The sequence below is a fragment of the Panthera onca genome, chromosome B3, assembly GCF_046562875.1.
Source record: "Panthera onca isolate mPanOnc1 chromosome B3, mPanOnc1 haplotype 2, whole genome shotgun sequence".
Taxonomy (NCBI): Eukaryota; Metazoa; Chordata; class Mammalia; order Carnivora; family Felidae; genus Panthera; species Panthera onca.
Genome location: NC_138344.1, coordinates 53927370 through 53946124, shown reverse-complemented (window position 1 = coordinate 53946124; position 18755 = coordinate 53927370). Strand labels below are relative to the sequence as shown.

General features: G+C 38.5%; 1 protein-coding gene across 20 annotated transcripts in view; it reads right to left on the bottom strand.

Annotated features, from left to right (window-relative positions):
- Nucleotides 1-18755, bottom strand: part of ATP8B4 (ATPase phospholipid transporting 8B4 (putative)) — a 272767-nt gene that overhangs the window by 56859 nt on the left and 197153 nt on the right. For 19 of the 20 annotated variants that reach the window (XM_060618559.3, XM_060618571.3, XM_060618558.3 and 16 more), the window contains 3 exons: nucleotides 6997-7141; nucleotides 4005-4188; nucleotides 3187-3410 (listed from right to left, as the gene is read on the bottom strand). In XM_060618559.3, the coding sequence (XP_060474542.3) occupies nucleotides 3187-3410; nucleotides 4005-4188; nucleotides 6997-7141 (553 nt within the window). The remainder of the gene's footprint in view (nucleotides 1-3186; nucleotides 3411-4004; nucleotides 4189-6996; nucleotides 7142-18755) is intronic. The other variant, XM_060618576.3, reaches the window with a different exon arrangement.

Here is an 18755-nt window from a genome sequence, read left to right as displayed (position 1 = left end):
GGTTTTATGAGGTGATTGCTCCTCTGCCTAAAGAGGATTTGCCCTGCTCTATTTAAATCAACCAAAACCTACGCAAAACAAAATAAACCTGGAAATCCACTGCTTTTCCTATAATGAAGCAATATACAAATAATTAAGAAATACATCATTTGTGGCCCAATTAACTTCGTATTAACCCAATACAACACACACACAAAACATCATTCTGCATTCTGAAATCAATGCCATAATCACAGAGATCTTAAGACACAAGCCCCTCTCCCACCATGCTGGTCAGACTGTATACATTTACATGGACCAGATGTAGAGCCTGCAGAGGCAGCCCTGGGTTCAGGGAGAGGAAGCAGCAACCTGAAGGAGTGACTGGAGGCATATCTGAATGACTCTCCTTGCTGCATCTACCTCAAGCACACAAAAGGTTCTAGAAACACCCAACAACATGAAATGGCCAGATGCTTCTATATGCCAGGTTCCATTCAAGATTATGGATGGTACAGATGATTCAGACATGCTTCCTTTCCTCATGAAGCTTATGGTAAGCTGGATAAAACACAATAGCCTAGGTAAACTGAGAAAAGCAACTCTCTGACCTGAAACAGACCCCCCCCTTTTTTCCTGACCCTGTATTAGTGCATGTATAACCTCAGGGGCGAAGGCTTTTGTAGGATGGGTAAAGAGATTCTAAGCCCTCTGGAAAAATTCTATTTTGGTGATAAGTTGTTTGCTAAACTGGCCCCTCCTCCTCAGGAAAGGTGAATGGAGTCTAGCATGGACTAAACAAAAAGCAGACTGGAGTTCATTCCGGGCTCTGAGTTCAAGGAAACATACCTTTGGACTTTCTTCTATATTGGCCAGTCTTGTGGTTCTCAAACTATGGTCCCCCACCTGCAACATCAGCATCTCCCAGTGAAATTGTCAGAAATGCAAATTCTTGGGCTTTACCTCAGACCTACTGAACTCAGAAACTTGGGTGGGGCCCAAGGAGCTGTGCTTTAAAAGCCCTTCAAGTGATTCCCATGCATGTTCAAGTTTGATAGCCCCTGGTCCAGCCCAACTAACCAGCACAGGAAAACACACAGAGGGTCAGTCAGGACTGAACATGGTCAAGTAAAGATTGTGCAATTAACTAGAGATTTTGGTGGAATGAAGGAAGGAAGGAAGGAAGGAAGGAAGGAAGGAAGGGAGGAAGGAAGGAAAGGAAAGGAGGAAGGGAGGGAAAGAAGGGGAGGGAGGGAAGGAAGGGAAGGAAGACAGACAAGAAATATGCTAAGTTGAACCAAACATTTAAGAAACCTAATCATAGACCAGTTGGGTGTCTTACAACTGGCTTTAATCATCAGATACTCAGGTTTTTAGAACAATCACTGTTCTCTCTTGCTGTTCTCTTTCAAAAGGTAAATACTGGTGACAGGATTGAAAATCTAGTTGCTTAACGTCTGACTCTGACAAGTTTTATCAGATCTTGAAAGCAGAGCAGAAAATCACCTAAATGTAGAGGTTAAAAGTCACTGAACATTAGTTTCCAACTTCACAGTTTAACAAAGAAAACTCTGGCAAGTAAACTTGCTATCCAAGCTCCATGTGTCTATAAACACAAATCACTGACCACTCTTCTGTATCCTAGGAGGCCTAAATGAGAGTACAGGCGTCCCTCTGTAGTTCAGTGATTTTTCAAAAGCCCCCAAACCTTTGCACTATGAAAGCTGGATCTCTTGGAAGCACTGCTTAGCAAATAGTCTTGCTTCATTTTTATGTGGAGGAGAAGTCCCCAGCCTAGGAAGGCACAGGCCACATTCTCACATTTGTTTTTGTTGGACAAGGTGAGATTATGAGCAAGTAAGTCCCTCTCCAGCCTTCTCTGAACTAAGGCTAAGAAAACTGAGCACTAAATTTTTGAAAAACTAAAATCAAGAGTTTTGCTTTACTTCAATGTCTGGAGATTACAAAAAATATCAACAAAAATATTAACATAGTCTGCTTTTAGTTCTGGGTATATTATCCTTAAAAGAGAACATTAGGAATGGGTATAGGTGTGCCTCATTTTAAGAAATCTCATCCTCACAGATAAAGGGAAAAATGTATGAAACCACTATTTATATAGGCACCTGTTTGGCACCCCTAAATAACTATCTTTTAAAATGGATATGAGTAGAGGCACATGGGTGCCTCAGTCAGTTAAGCACCCAACTCTTGATTTTGGCTCGGGTCATGATCACATGGTTCGTAAGATGGAGCCCTGCATCGGTCTCTGCATGGGCAACCCAAACCCTGCTTAGGATTCTCTCTCCCTATCTTGGCCCCTCCCTTGCTTGTGTTCTCTCTTTCTCTCTCTCAAAATACATAAATAACCATTAAAAAATAATAAAAATATAAAATCGATATGAAAAGATAGAAAAATAGAATCCTAATTCCTAATTTATCAATTGCTAATTTTTCTTCTTTGTTACAAACAGTATCTATTTTATCAATTTTTATCTGATGAAGTGCTGTCAAACAGCCTTGATGTCAAGGTATCAATTATTTCTCCCTAATATAAAACTTATTTGCTCTCAGCCCATACATAGTCAATGTGTTGGGTGAGTGACCATCTTCCCAAAAGAGATACATCAACATTTCTTGTTAGTGTTTCTTAGTCTTCTGTTCTGAATTAAAGCTCCACATCAAGTTTATCAGCGATCATACCAAAATATTTCAATAAAAATTAAAATGCTCAAGAAGGAGTACTCATTGGTTTTATATATATATATATATATATATATATATATATATATATATATAATATATATATATATTATATATATGTTATATATATATGTTATATATATATATATATTATATATATGTTATATATATATATATGTTATATATATATGTTATATAAATATATATATATGGTTATATAACTTATATATATATATATATTTATGTTATATAACCATATATATAGTTACATATATATATATACTTATATATATAAAACAAATAAATAAAATTCCAGATAAATGTATATTGTTTTGTGTTTAAACCTCAAGTCAACTATAAATTACCTATTTGTCATATTGTGATTTGTATTAGACATATACAAAAATGCTCTCTATCAATAAAGAGCCATGAAGAACAGTTATTTGCAATTCAGGGGGATCTAATAAAAGAAAGAAAAGTGCCTTTTTTTTTTTTTTTACCAACCTGGGCTGAGAAGCCGCAGAAGAAACCAAACCAGAAATGCACAAGTGTGAATGCAAAATTCTTATAGAAAAAATAGCATAAGAATTTGCACATTCGGAAATAGGACCACCTTCCATGAACAAGGAGAAGCCTTTGGAGGTATCTAAATTGTGCGAATGAATAGTCACTGGCTAAGACTGCCTGCATTCCTTCCTGACCGCTGATGCCAACACCAATGTGAGCACCTACAAAGGAAAAGAGGAACATTTTCATTCCCTGAACAAAGATACAATCTCTTTTATGTCATTATTTACCTACAAAAATCTTACAGATATAGCACTTATATTTTTTTCACATATATTTTCTCATGAAACACTCATTAGTTAGGTATTTATCTTAATGTTGCAAAAGAGGAAAGTGGCACAAAAAGTTCAGTCATTTGCCCGAAGTTTTACAGTTTGTAAGTGGCTAAACTGGGATTAAACCCAAGTGTTGGGACTGTGGATCCAGTGTTCATTCCTTACACCATAGCTAGTTATTATACAATATAAGGTGATCAATATCCTTTTCTAGCCTAAATCAATATCCTTTTCTAGTGTAAAAACACACAATATAAGGTGATTAATATCCTGTTTTAGCCTTTTTCTTTTAATTAAAGACAAAGTTGTTGTTGTTGTTTTTAATGAATGCTAGTAATGCTGAATGCATTGGATCCATAAAGTATTCATTTTAGAACTAGTGGGAAAATTAAATTACAGTGCAACCTCCATTACATCTTGCCAAATGCTGAACCCAAGGACTCCCGCTATACAGCAGACCATACTGAATAATACCCTTACTTTTGATCATGCTGACATCATTGGCTCCATCACCTATGGCCAAAGTGACAGCATTTCTGTACTTCTTCACCAGCTCTACTACTTGGGCTTTCTGGAGTGGGGTGACTCGGCAGCAAACCACAGTCTTACACATGCAGGCAAGTTCTAGGAGATCACCCTTGATACCACTTTCTAGGGCATGGGCCTATGTTATTAAAAAAAAAAATCCAGATTAGAACAAGAAATAATTAATGAGAGATGTCTTGTTTCTCAACTGATATATTTTCTAAACAGTTTAACTAAGTTTCAACAAGTCATTGTTGACCCAGAATCACATGAACAACTAACTAAAGATGAGTACAAAACTCCTACTAAGTGCCAAGGAATTTTAGAATGAAAAAAAAAAGACACAATGCCCTTGTGTGTCCTCCTTAACACATTATCACGCTACATTGGTGAGATATAATTAAATGCCAGAAAATCTCCAGAATCCACTGAAAGAGAGAAAAGCAAAAGACTGAGCCTACCCACCATCTCACCAGGTTTAGAAAGAACTACATAATGATGATGACTTCTTTGTTCTAAGTGATGGAAGTTTTGTTTCCTTTGCATTGTTGTTTTGTATATTTAGTGTTTGTTGTTGTGGTTATCAGTGGTTGGGCAAATGAAAAGCAGATGACCTGGAAATTAGCCCTTGAAAAACAAAGTGATTGAAACCAAGAGAAGCCTGTGCAAAAGGGTGGCATGCAACCTGTGTCTCAGGCAGGGTTCCCAACCAACTCCAGCCTTGCTCTTCTCCAAATAACCACAGCCTTTATGTATGCCAAGAAATGACTGGAAAGGAGAGCATAATCCTTTGCAGTTAACTGTGTGATTTGTTTTCTAGAAAACATCTCATTGTACATTATTTAGTAAACACATTGAGAGGAAACAGGAATCCACCTCAACTTTGAGTCATCAGTATCTCTGAATGAATCTCTAGCAAGATATTCACAGCCTGTCACAATCTGGCCTCTATGTTTCTTTTGAGTCCTGGCTTCTACCACCATCTTTAAGTTTACTCTGTACTCCCATCATGCCAAAGTGCTTGTTTCCGTAACATGACAGGGTCTTTCTTGCCTCTGTGCCTTTGTACTTGTTGCTCCTGTGCCTGAAAGCATCACTTCCTCCAGGAAGTCTTCCCTGACTTTCACACAAGGAACTAAATGTGTCTGTCTCTATGCTCTCAAAGCTTTGTGTTCATTTCTCTATATAGTATTTGTCATACCACTTGAGATTAGCTCTCCTGCTAGATGGCAATCCCTAAAACAAGAACCGAGTTCTATTCACATCCTTATCCTCAAGCTCTAGCATCTTGACTTGAGCATGCTTAATAAATGTTCATGATATCAATGAAAGGATGGGTGAATAAATATAAAACATGACTCTGATGTAGAAAATTCTTACGTCAAGGCCTATGATTCCTAAGGGAATCTGTGAGTTAGCTTTCTCTTTCTGAAAGAGACAGCATGTAACTGGTTTTCTTGCCCAGAATGGTCTCCTTTTCTCTTTCTTTTTCTTCTTTATTATCAACAAGTGAAAACCTAGAGTCAGACTCTGAGAAGGAAGAACCCAATTACATTCCACAAAGCATCAAGATTTAAGCAAACTGGAATCATGATTTACTTAAAAAAAAAAAAAAAGAAAGAAAGAAAGAAAAAGAAAAAAGCTTCTGACCATACCAGCAGAAATGTGGTCCATTCTCCTTAAATGAAAAATGACATTTCATGGTTTCACAAGCTTCAGGCTTTGAAGCTGAAACAGTTCTTGAAGAGCATCTATCTTAGCTCTTCCTTTCAACAGATTTAGAGACAAAGGAAGAACAGTATATTTTATCACCTGGGTAGTCTAACCCACCACACACTGGCTTCTTTGAGCCTGAGGGAAAGTCAAAGCACCACTCATTAGGGACCTTTCCATAGTGTAGTCCCTGGGAAGTTCAGCCTGGAGGCCACCAGCTCCAAGCCCCAGTTGACAGGCTTATAATTTTCAGTTGCTGCTCATTTGTGCAAGGGAGAAGTTCGTGTCATCTGGACAAACTTTCAACTGAGCTTGGCCTGCAGCTGAGCTCTGTAACTTTCCATGGTGTAGAAGGCAACACATCATTACGTCTGGAATCCAGCTGGATAATGCTCTAAGCACTAAAAGCTAACAGACAGCTGATCACAAGGGGGAAAATAAAATATAGCCATATCCAACTTCTTTTGTCCTCTAAGAAACTGTCTACAAGAAGATACATTTATTTTCCAAACTCCAAAAGTGAAAAATGATCATCAAAGCTGGGGAAAGATGTGAGATTAGCTCTTTGGGCATATAAATGATAATTTCACTGGAGTGCAATCAGAGCTTTTGTCTTCTAAATTAGAAACTCAGAGGAGTGTTTTGATATTTGTTCAAGATTTGGAACCTGAACTACATTAAAAGCACAATGCAAGTTTATTCTATTACGACAAGAACCAGATTTCCTAATCAAAGCAAATTGTTTGGCATTGCTGTAAAATACTGCTATTTAGAAAAACCACCAGAGGTATCTTAATGGCAGTAATTTGGTGTGGTAATTATATGAAGATCAGGTTGTGCTCTGCCAAATCACAAACATCAGCAAAACAGTAATTGCAATACATCCAACAGTTGCGTTAGTTTAATTAAATAACAGTGAGCTGTGACACTCTCCTTAGAAAAGCACTTAAACAATACTGCTAATGGTTTACAGTCACTCACATAAGATGGATATTCTGTGAATACAGTATTTCTTTGGAACCTCCCTTTCACTGCGGTGGTTCAAGCAATAATGTATGAAATATGTATCAGAAACTTCCTTTCCCCTTGCAAACAGGAAACCATCGTGTATACCCTCGTTTCTAGTAGTGTCATTTGTTTGGAAAACACAAAAGGAGATCTCATTACGACAGCACAAAAGAGACAATTATTGGAATAAAGGAAAAGAAAGAACAAGAGCCTTAAGCAAACTCACCAAACTGTGGCCATTGATGATTAAGGCATAATCTCCTGTTATGGTTTCTTCTACAACTGAGTCCAACTCCAGCTGCTGTTTTTCAAAAACTACATGGCCGTTGGAAAAACTTCTGTTTTGTTCAAACAAATTTTCCTTTGCTTTTCTTGAAGGAGAAGGGGGAAACAAATCATAACAAGTATACGGAGCATACCTATTACTCTGACAAGAGACTGGCCTGCAGGTAAATTCAGCTCATCACCAGTCAGAAAGACTATGGCATAAGATTCCATTACAGGAAGCAAGTTGGATAGTTCTTTGTGATTCGAAGGCCATCGCAAATTTGCAAATTCCAGGAAGTAGGAGTGTAAACATAATGAAAACAGAATCATTTTGAACATTTAAAATTACCTAAAATCTAAATTACCATCTTGAGCTGTGCTTCAACTAGATAATCTGGATACATTTGGTATATAAGGTTGTCTGTGCTTCAAAGACTTAAAAACCACTGGTCTGGCATGAAATATTGTTAAATAATAAAAAGGGAAAGACTAAAGATCTCCTGCAGAGATCTTATAGCAATTCTAGGGCATTAATATATAAAATAAATTCATTAATTTGCAGAAAATTGTCATATAATCTGGCTTAAAACAAGTCTTTCAAGAAGCACATTTAAAAAAAAATGTGACAATAAAACTAAATGTTATTAGAATATAATGGACTGTTTTAAGTGAAAATTCATTCATTGATTCAAAAATGAATTGATTGTTTCAATGAATTGATTCATTGATTCAAACAATAGAATAAATCTCTGAGAAAGAAAATATAGACACCAAGGATAGAGGGTTGTTCTAAATGGAAACTCACCCCAGTGCCCTAGATCTAATTAGCAGTAGATTAATCCTGCTCACACTCATCCATCTCTGCTATTTAAGAAAAAGATTGTATGGTCACTTAACATACTTAGAAGATGCATTTTACTCTTCTCTTCAAAATGGACAGATAATGCCTTTAATGGAAGGGAAATTTCCTCTCCAAGGATATTTGGATGACAGGTTTTGAAGTAACATAGGGCAAGCTGCCATGACTCCAGAACTTTCAACCATAACCAGAGAGCCACGTGGCAGATGCTCCCTCAAGATGAGTGCCAAAGCCAGCCATGAATACACTGGGCCACAACTTGTATATACAAAATGAGGCCCCTGGAGAAAATGGGGAGTGAGAGGCCAAAAAATGGATGTTTTGCCTTACAGCACAATGAAATGGTTCCCCAAAGGCTCATCGTAGGTAGAAAACATTTATTAAAATATCTTTATGTTGTAAAAAGAAGGCAAGGTTGACTACACAAAAATAACTGTTTTAGCCCTTAGCTTTCTAATTATTTGAAAATTCAACACTAATTGTTTATATGCGAAGTTAAAAAAAAAAAAAACACACAACACACACATACAAAAACACCCTTATCTTCTGGCTCAACATCTCCTTCTGCCGTCCAACACCAAAATCACAGCCTGCATTTAGGAACCCAAGGAACCCAGAGATTACATGTCTCTGGCTCCAAGAATGATATCGTGCATTTAGCAATCAGTCTGTAGAATCAAAGAAAAAGATTTATAAAGTAATAGTGCTATGTGTGAAATTTAGAGAGTTAAGGTGAGGGGGTGGGGTGGAGAACAGACATGAAAAAACAATGTTGTTAAGTGGGAAAATCAGAGTTTACATCAGATAACCATGTCAGGGAATCCTCCTAAACAGTCATGAAAATTTACTGTCCCATATAATGAAGGAAAGCTAGAAAAACAAGCTCAGAAGCGAGCATTTTTCTGACAATGTTGCAGAGCTCATAAATTGGGTCTTAAGAAAGCACCAAAGGGCAAACATCTCCTGAGGTTTCCTTTTTAGTAAAGTTCTCACTCGCTGTATAAATGACTCAATCTCTGTTTCCCCCCCGGAGAATAAAAACATTCCAAAGAAGGGTGAAGTTCATGAAAGTATTGGCTGAAATTCTATTTACTTAGGATTTTTCCCCCCCTAAACTGTCTTAACATCTCCAGGCAGTAAAGGGACAGTTTTTTCAGTTCAGTTTAAATTCCCACTGTGTTCCCTCCACATGGGCCAACAACCCTCCTCACCAGACTGGGCTCACGCATTTTCAGACCTTTGCCATGCTCTATAGCTATCATTTCTTTTTCTTCCCGGAACTTAGCTCTTAAAATACCAGCTGGTTCTCAAAAAGAAATAAAAAAATTAGGAGGAGGGGGAAAACTACTCATGACTCCTTTCCTTGAACAGGAACTATAGATTTTTGTGGGCATAACACACAATGTTTAACCACAGAGCACAAATAACGAATGCTAAAACAAAAGAGTGCCTGTTTTTCCCCAAGCTTTGTAAGGAAGGGCAGTCTATTATAATCCTGGCATGAAGACACGCATTAACGGCTGAGGCAAATGTGGCATTCACAGCCCTGTGCCACCGTAAACATAGCAGAGCACAGTTAGGCCCATGTTGGCTTCCATGCACTCTGCACTCTATAAAAAGAGATGGTAGGGAAAAGGATCATTTGTTAGTGCTTGTAAGGCACTCTGTTTTCAAACACTACCTGGACCTGTTAAGGAAACATGGCACCATGTTTAAAAGAAGACAACCCTGACTTTGATAGAAGAGCATTGATCTTGGAGCCTGGAGAGCTGGGTTCAGGCCCAGGGTCACCCTCTGACATCTCATGTGCCCACAGTTGGGTGATCTGACCTCCAACTACTTGACAAGTCAGTTACAGACCCAGTCAAGAACCTAAGTCTTCAGATTCCTGGCTCTCAGTTCTCAGTCTCCCACACTAAGCTGAGTTACATACAGAGTAGGCCACAGGCTTCCTCTAGGATGGGACAAAAACAGTGCCAGAGGAGCAGTTAAGGGATGGGACCATGCTGCCAAGAGTAGACAAAGGGAGGAAGTACATGAAATTTTGATTTCAAGCCCCAGTTCCATCCCTTACTACCCATGTGATATCTAAGACACTCAACCCCTAAACCCATATTTATTAGCAATTAGGGGAACGGGACAGCCAATCAGACTGGTTGTCACCAGCTATGAAAACAGGGGCAACTGCACCAGTGTGTACTAAAACATCACCAAGATCTGTTAGTACTCTAAAATTTATGATAGAAACTTAACCTACTAAAATATTTTGCCTGGGTGACTAGAAGTTTGAAATGAGGAACAAAATGCATTTTGTTTGGCTTGCACAGTGTTTTTAAAATTCTGTATGAGTTTATGGACAACCTGACTTCACTTTCACCCAAGGCTCCACCACTCCCTAATGTCTTATATACAGCCCAGATCATGCAGCTAATATTATCTGTCTGGTTCTGGAGCCATTTGCATTTGAGAACTCTGCTCACTCATACAGATAACTTTCTACCAGGTAGTGCCCAAAAAAGTGTAACGCATATTTTGCTGATTAAAGAAGAAATGTCAGTTCCTAGATACATCACTGGGGTATTCCTCAGAAGCAGTGGAGACATGTCATGGTTTAATTAGTTATAGGACATGAATTTTTCCAACAAGACGTGATCAATACAACAAAAATGAAACATGGAGTGAGTTGGCCTGTCAGCCCAAGCAAAATTACATTCTTGGTCTGTCTTCCTTTGGGCAGAAGACATATCTATGAATTGGCAAAATATAATCAATGCAGTAATCTTCTGAGGAGCCATAGCAGCATTTAATTGTAGATTTCTGGGCATACCTTTAATAGTAAAACAGTTATGGTGGCAAAATTAACACAGGAGCCAAAGTGTCTAAGACAGTTTCATAACACTAAATTTGAAACAAGCTACATGCATGATATGCATAAAAATTATATATCCATGTTTATGAAATAATCTCAACACATTTAATAGGTTCAAATATAATCACTTAGTTCATTTCCTGCTAATAGCTACTATCATTTAGATCCTGTTCTTTTGACATACCTTTTTGGGTTGTTTTTACATCAACTCTCACTGAACTCACATACATATATACAAATACATTCTTTGGAAAAAAGGAATCATATATATGATACTTTGTTATCTCATTTTTCACTTAAGTTTATTATGGACATTTTTCAATGTCAGTAGACACATAATCACTTTTGTTAACTGCATAGTATTCCATTGCTTAAATATGTCATAGTAATTAACAAAATCCCTTGTGGCTGGGTATTTGAGCATTTTCTAATTTTCTATTATAATTGGTAAAGCAACCAATATTTCTTTATATACATATTCAAACATTTTTACACTTGTTTAAGGACAATTCCTAGAAGTAGTGATCATTGGATGAAAAGTGTATATATATGTAATTTTGAAATATGTTGCGAGTTTGCCCTCTGGTAAGTTTCTACCAACGTACACTCCCAACAAAAGTTTATGAGAATTAATATTTCTGCACATTCCTTCCATATAATGACTGTTATCCCATCTACTTAGTCAGCCATAGGTAGTTTGATAAAATCTTGAGATATTAACTTTGGTTCCCTACCCCTTCTGTAATCACCACCACTACCATAGATGATGCTATTTACTCAGAAACATACCTTGCCTCAGGAGATCTCAGTCAAATACAGAAGGAACAAAAAAGAGTCATGACCTTGCTTTTTAGGTACCGAAATAGACTCTTGAAACTGATAGCAGCATTGATCTTGAATTTCACTATGGGGTTTTGAGAGGGAAGAAAAAAAGTTCTCCATGTATCTTAAGACTAATCCTTAAAGGAATCAGGGCATAAAATGTTGCCATAAGCAATAGAGTAGAAAGCCCATCCAAGCCTAGAGGAAATAGACTATGAAGAGGAGCTTAGATGCTGGTGAGAGTCACTAAAAGAAAGAAAACCCATAACCTGGATTGGTAGTGGATGGAGGAGTGTGTGGGTAATGGAATCCTCTGATGAGTTTTTGGGAAACTGAGTATGGAATAGTTGCCGCTGAAGTATGGTAACAAAGAAGATACAAGAGTAAAGGGATTTCAGGAACAGAGGTAGCCATGTGAAAGCACAAGTCTTCTTGGATACAGAGATGAAGAGCAGCCACACTTGCCCTGTTTCCCCAGAAGCATGTGGAAGTCAGCCAAGAGGGACAGCCAGCAACCCAGAGAGTCTGGAGACCAGACAGGGACACAGAAGTGGGAAGTGCTAGATGCCAGTAGGGTAGATGCTGAGGATCAGTAACAGGTAAGGCAACTGTGCATCTTAGACCTTACCCAAAAGTACCTAGTTTAATTCTGTCACCAGGCAGAAAAGGAGTTCAAGTTCAGTTTTATAAAATTTAAGGAGTTTCTGTTCTTGCACAGTTGAGTGTATTCTGGGCTATGAAAGTCAGACAAGCTAGAAATTGAGTCCTAACCATTCTACTTCCAAAAGAGCTGTCAGTTTGATTCCACACTTTCCTCATCTACTGTTAACAGCCTCACTGCCTTAAGTTCAACCCTCATCATCTCTAAATTTGGGTGTTCCAACAGCCTCCCGATGCATCTCCCCATAACATTCATTTTCCCATCAAACATACTCCATCTATCCAGTCACTAGAATGTTATTTCTAAAACGTAGAATTGGGCTTATCACTCATCTGCTTAGAAGCCACCCACATTCACCCAATAACTTCAGGATAAAGCATAGCCACTTTCACTTGTCAATCTATCACCAATCTGTCTCTGAAAAAATGGTCCCCACCTCTAAGTTCTATCATACTCTCTAGCTACAACTTGGAATATTTTCTCTAGAATAGAACATAATTTCTTTCATGTTTCTATGCCTTTGTGTGTGCTGTTCCATCAACCTGCAATATCTTTATCCAATGTAACCAATCGAAGAAGGACATCCATAAAGGTTGTAAGGGATCAGTGTGTGGTCTTCAATATACTAAGAAGGTTAATAAAAAATACAGATTGCTCTATGATAAGAATGTATGGACTCTCCACCTGTAAGTTTTTTTTTTAATGTTTAGTTATTTTTAGGAGAGAGAGAGAGAGAGAGAGAGAGATCTGGGGAGGGGCAGAGAGAGTGGGAGACAGAGGATCTGAAGCAGGCTCTGTGCTTACAGCAGAGAGCCTGATGCGGGGCTCAAACTCACAAACCACGATATCATGACCTGAGCTGAGGTTGGTTGCTTAACCGACTGAGGCACTCAAGTGCACCTAGACTCACCACTTTTTTTTTTAAGTTTTGTGTTATTCTATTTAACATGGACAAATACTGGTAGAATTTTTTATATAATTTTAATAGAGACTCCACAGAGTCTATTAGGGAAATGTTAATAAAGGGAGTCCCTGTTGTGGAACAACAGCTAAAGAAAAGAGAAAAAAGGGAAGGGACCAAGTGGGGGGGGGGGGGGAGGCAAGAAGCATGCTCACTGAATGGCCATAAATCTTTACATTCTTATCTCTTTGAATCTCCCAAATAAAATAATCTACAAAGTAGATATTTGCATATTTTACCATTTACAAATGAGGAAACCAATCAAAGAGAGGTTGAACAGCATCCTGAAAATCAATCAGTCTACCAGTTGAGTACAAATCTGAGATTCAAACTTGGGTCCCTCTAACACAAAGCCCATATCCTTCCTCTTACACCTGCTGTCACTCTCTGGAATTTATTCACACTGGTGTATGACCTTAAATGAAGCAGTAAGATGCCTCAACAGCTACATTTTTTATATCAGTCATTTAAAGGGAGTAAGAACACATCGAAGGTAAAAGTTTAGGGAGACACATGGCAAGTGATTCAGTGCACAGGATCTGGGACCACGCTAGATTCAAATACCAGCTGAACCACTGGCCACGTGTGAAACTTCAGGCATGTATTGAGCTTATCTATGCTTCAACTTCCTGATCTGTAAAGTAAGGATAATTATAATGCCTACCACTGGGTTGCTTTGGGAATGAAATGTAATACATGTATCCAGCTTATAATAGTGCCTCAGGCACTTTCTTAAAGCATTTAGCACTAGGCTCATCAGAATCTAGATCTGCTCATATCCATCTTCCTTCAGCAAAAGTTAAAGTCCCCAAACAAAAGGTCATTTAAAGAGAAAGATTTTCTTAAAATAAAAAACTTTATTAATTATTAAACAAATTATTAATATTTCCCCCAAAAAACTCCATAGAATCTATCATTAAAGTTATATAAAAATACCAATAATAACATTATGTCCTTAATAATTAGATTTACCAATTTATTTGGCAAAGACATGCAGTCTTCAGTCATAGCTTCTACCAGCATGTACAGCAGTTTCCTACCATGGGTAAAACAGTATAGAAGTCGGAAAATTTAATCTACAAGTAGCAATTGGTGGTGCTAACAGTTAAGACTTCCTTTCTTTTCAAAGTAGGGAGAGGAGGAACATATTTCAACATCATAAAAGCCATATACGAAAGACCTACAGTTAATATCATCCTCAATAGGGAAAAAGTGAGAGCTTTTCCGCTAAGGCTAGGAACATGACAGGGATGTCCACTCTTACCACTGTTGTTCAACAGAATACTGGAAGTCCTAGCCTCAGCAATCAGACAACAAAAAGAAATGAAAGGCATCCAAATTGGCAAGGAATAAGTCAAACTTTCACTCTTCACAGATGACATGATAGTCTACATGGAAAACCTGAAAGACTTCACCAAAAAATGGCTAGAGTTGATACATGAAATCAGCAAAGTTGTAGGATATAAAATCAACATACACAAATCTGTTGCATTTCTATACACCAATAATGAAGCATCAGAAAGAGAAATCAAGGAATTGATCCCATCTACAATTGCACCAAGAACCGTAAGGCACCTAGCAATAAACCTAACCAAAGAGGTAAAAATTTGTACACTGAAAACTAGAACATGGGAGGAGTTAAGGCGGCAGAGAATTAGGGGGACTGGGATGTCCCTCGTCCCTCAAAGACAGTGATGTTGAGGTTAGAATACTTTGAACACCCAGGAAATCTATCTGTGGAGTGACAGAAAAATCTCCACAGGTGGAGGGAAACAGCTTGGCAGGACAGAGGTGCATGTCTGCAAATTAAGGGAGATAAAACAGCCTGGGCACAGAGGGGAGGGATCCCCTTCTATGGAGAGACAAAAGGGAGAGAAAGAGAAGCTGTGGATGCAATATTGTGTTAGGACAAGAGAAAAACCCCTCTAGACCACAGACTGGGGAAGAAGGAAACAGACAGAGCCAGTTTCTCCTTTGCAAACAGCTTTAGAAGCTAAAGATCACAGTTTTCAAAAGTGTGTGACTTTTTCCCAACCAAAGCCACCACTATGTGTGTGAGCCTGAGGGGAGGGGAGCCAGCCCCAGGGTATGGTAGTGATCTCAGGGGTGCCCTGGGAGAGAACCGTCCCCTCCCTTAAGTACTGTGGGAAGAGGGTATATTGATCCCCAAAGTACAAAAGACAGTGCAGGCACCAGCCATATCGGCAAGGCGGAGTGGCACTACCCCAGAACCAGGTCTGCATGGCTCGGAATCCCCTAAGATATCAGGTTTTAAATCCCAGCTGAGTGCCTAGGAGACACAGGAAACTATAGAGCAGGACAAGCCAGCCGCCCACACTGCTCTGGGAGGACAGCCTGAACAACATGGTTTGAGACACCTGTCTGGGGAGGAGAGATTGGGATGTCGCCAATTTTTCTCCCCATCACCAATACAGTGGGGTTTCAGAGAATAGGACAAGAGGCCCCCAGTGGAGGCAGGACCTGTTCACACCAAACCCCAACCCTCTGTGCCTGGCAATTGCTCATCTACTAGAGGAATACTGACACTGTGCCAACCAGAAGGCCTCTCCTCCAGACCAGTACAGCCACCGGTCCCAGGCACCAACAGACAACTGTCCTGCTGTTTTGAATGTTAGTCTGTTTCTTTTCTTTTTTCCCCTCTCTTTTCATTTCTTTTCTTCTCTTTTCTCTTCTTATTCTTTCTACCATCTTCTTCTTTTTCCTTTGGAAACAGGCTCATCCTTTCTGATATGATTTTTGGTCATTTCTTATTATATATATACGTTTTTTTCTTTCTTTCTTTCTTTCTGTTTTGTCGGTTTAATCAGGTATTTTTACTCTACTATTTTTACACCTTTTCTAGATCTCCTTTATTTTTCTTTCTCTCTCTTTGGATTAAGCCTTATAATTTCTTTGATTCTCTGCTTCCCCCCCCCCCCCCCCCACACACACACCCTTTCATTTTTCTCTCTGTATGGGATCAGACTCCCGGCCCTTTCTTTTTTTCCAGGGTTATGTCAATGAACAAATCAAAGCACACCTGATGGAAGGGCTAAACAATGAATTAGGAGGAGCTTTGTAGAAGACTGACCAGTGGGATACAGCAGCCAAACACATAACAATGAAGCGCATGCAACACCCTCCAAAAACACTTCTTGAAGTGCCAGGCCATGGACAGCATATGACCACTTTTTAATACAGTAGTTCTTGCAGGTGTAGGACACATAACAAGTCATTAAAACATATTAAAGACAGAAGCCTAGTCAAAATGATGAAACAGAAGAATTCTCCCCAAAAGAAATTCCAGGAAGAAATGACAGCCAGAGAATTGTTCAAAAGAGATACCAACAATATATCTGAAGAAGAATTTAAAATAACAGTCATAAGACTAATAGTTGGGTCTGAAACAAGCATAGAAGACAGCAGAGAATCTATTGCTGCAGAGATCAAAGACCTAAGAAACAGTCATGATGAATTAAGAAATGTTGTAAATGACATGTAAAATAAACTAGATGCAGTGACAGTGAGGACAGGAGAAACAGAGGAGAGAATAGGTGAAATAGAAGATAAAATTATGGGAAATGATGATGCTGAAAAAAAGAGGGAAAAGAAATTACTAGACCATGAGGGGAGAATTAGAGACCTAAGTGACTCAATGAAACAAAATAATATCCATATTATAGGAGCTCCAGAAGAAGAGACAGAAAGGGGCAGAAGGTTTATTTGAACAAATTACAGGTGAGAACTTTCCGAATCTGGGGAAGGAAATAGGCATCCAAGTCCAAGAGGCACAGAGAACTCCCTTCAAAACAAAAACAAGTCAATACCATGACATATCATAGTGAAACTTGCAGAATACAAAGATATTTCTGAAAGCAGCTAGGGACAAATGGGCCTTAACCTACAACAAGAGACACATAAAAGCAGTAGCAGACCTGTCCACTGAGAGTTGGCAGGCCAGAAGGGAGTGGCAGGAAATATTCAATGTACTGAATAAGAAAAATATGCAACCAAGAATCCTTTATCCAGCAAGGCTGTCATTCAGAATAGAAGGAGAGATAAAGGCTTTACCAGACAAACAAAAACTAAAGGAGTTCATGACCACTAAACCAGCCCTGTAGGAGATGCTAAGGGGGACTCTGAGTGGAAAGCAGTAAAGACTACAAAAGACCAGAGACATCACCACAAGCACAACACATACAGTAACACAATGACCCTAAATCCATATCTTTCTTTTTTAAAATTTTTCAATGTTTTTATTATTTATTTTTGAGACAGAGAGAGAGAGAGCATGAGCAGGGGCAGAGAGAGAAAGAGGGAGACACAGAATCTGAAGCAGGCTCCAGGCTCTGAGCTGTCAGCACAGAGTCCGACGAGGGGCTCTAACTCTAAACCATGAGATCATGACCTGAGCTGAATGAAGTCAGACACTTAACCGAATGAGACACCCAGGCGCCCCAAATCCATATCTTTCAATAGTCACTCTGTATGTAAATGGATTAAATGCCCCAATCAAAAGACACAGGGTATCAGAATGGACAAAAAAACATGATCCATCTATATGCTGCCTACAAGAAACTCATTTTAGACCTGAGATCACCTGCAGTTTGAAAGTGAAGGAATGGAGAACCATCTGTCATGCTGCCAGACAGCAAAAGAAAGTCGGAATAGTCATACTTATATCAGACAAACTGGATTTTACAAACTGGACTTTGTAGTTACAAACTGTAACAAGAGATGAAGAAGGCCATTATATCATAATTAAGGGGTCTATCCATCAAGAAGATCTAACAATTGCAAATGTTTATGCCCCCAATGTGAAAGAACTCAAATATACAAATCAATCACAAACATAAATAAATGTATAGATAATAATACCATGATAGTAGGGGACTTTAATACTCCACTTACAACAATGGACAGATCATATAGGCAGAAAATTAATAAGGAAACAATGACTCTGAATGATAAATTGGACCAGATGGACTTACCAGATACATTCAGAACTTTTCGTCCAAAAGCAGCAGAACACACATTCTTCTCATGGACCATTCTCCAAAATAGATCACATACTGGGTCACAAAACATCTCTCAACAAATATAAAAGGGTTGAGATCATATCATGCATGTTTTCAGATCTCAATGCTATGAAAATTGAAATTAACCACAAGAAAAAAAATGGAAAGCCCCCAAATACATGGAGGTTAAAGAACATCATACTAAATAATGAATGGTTCAACCAGGAAATTAAAAAAGAAATTGAAAAATATATGGAAGCAAATGAAAATGAAACCATGACAAGTCCAAACCCTTTGGGATGCAGTGAAGGAAGTCCTAAGAGGAAAATACATTGCAATTCAGGCCTATCTCAAGAAGCAAGAAAGTTTCCCAAATACAGAAACTAACCTCACACCTAAAGGAACTAGAAAGGCAGCAGCAAAGAAAACCCAAGGCCAGCAGCAGAAGAGAAATAATAAAGACCAGAGAAGAAATAAACAATATAGAATCCAAAGAAACAGATCAATGTAGAACAGTAGAACAGATCA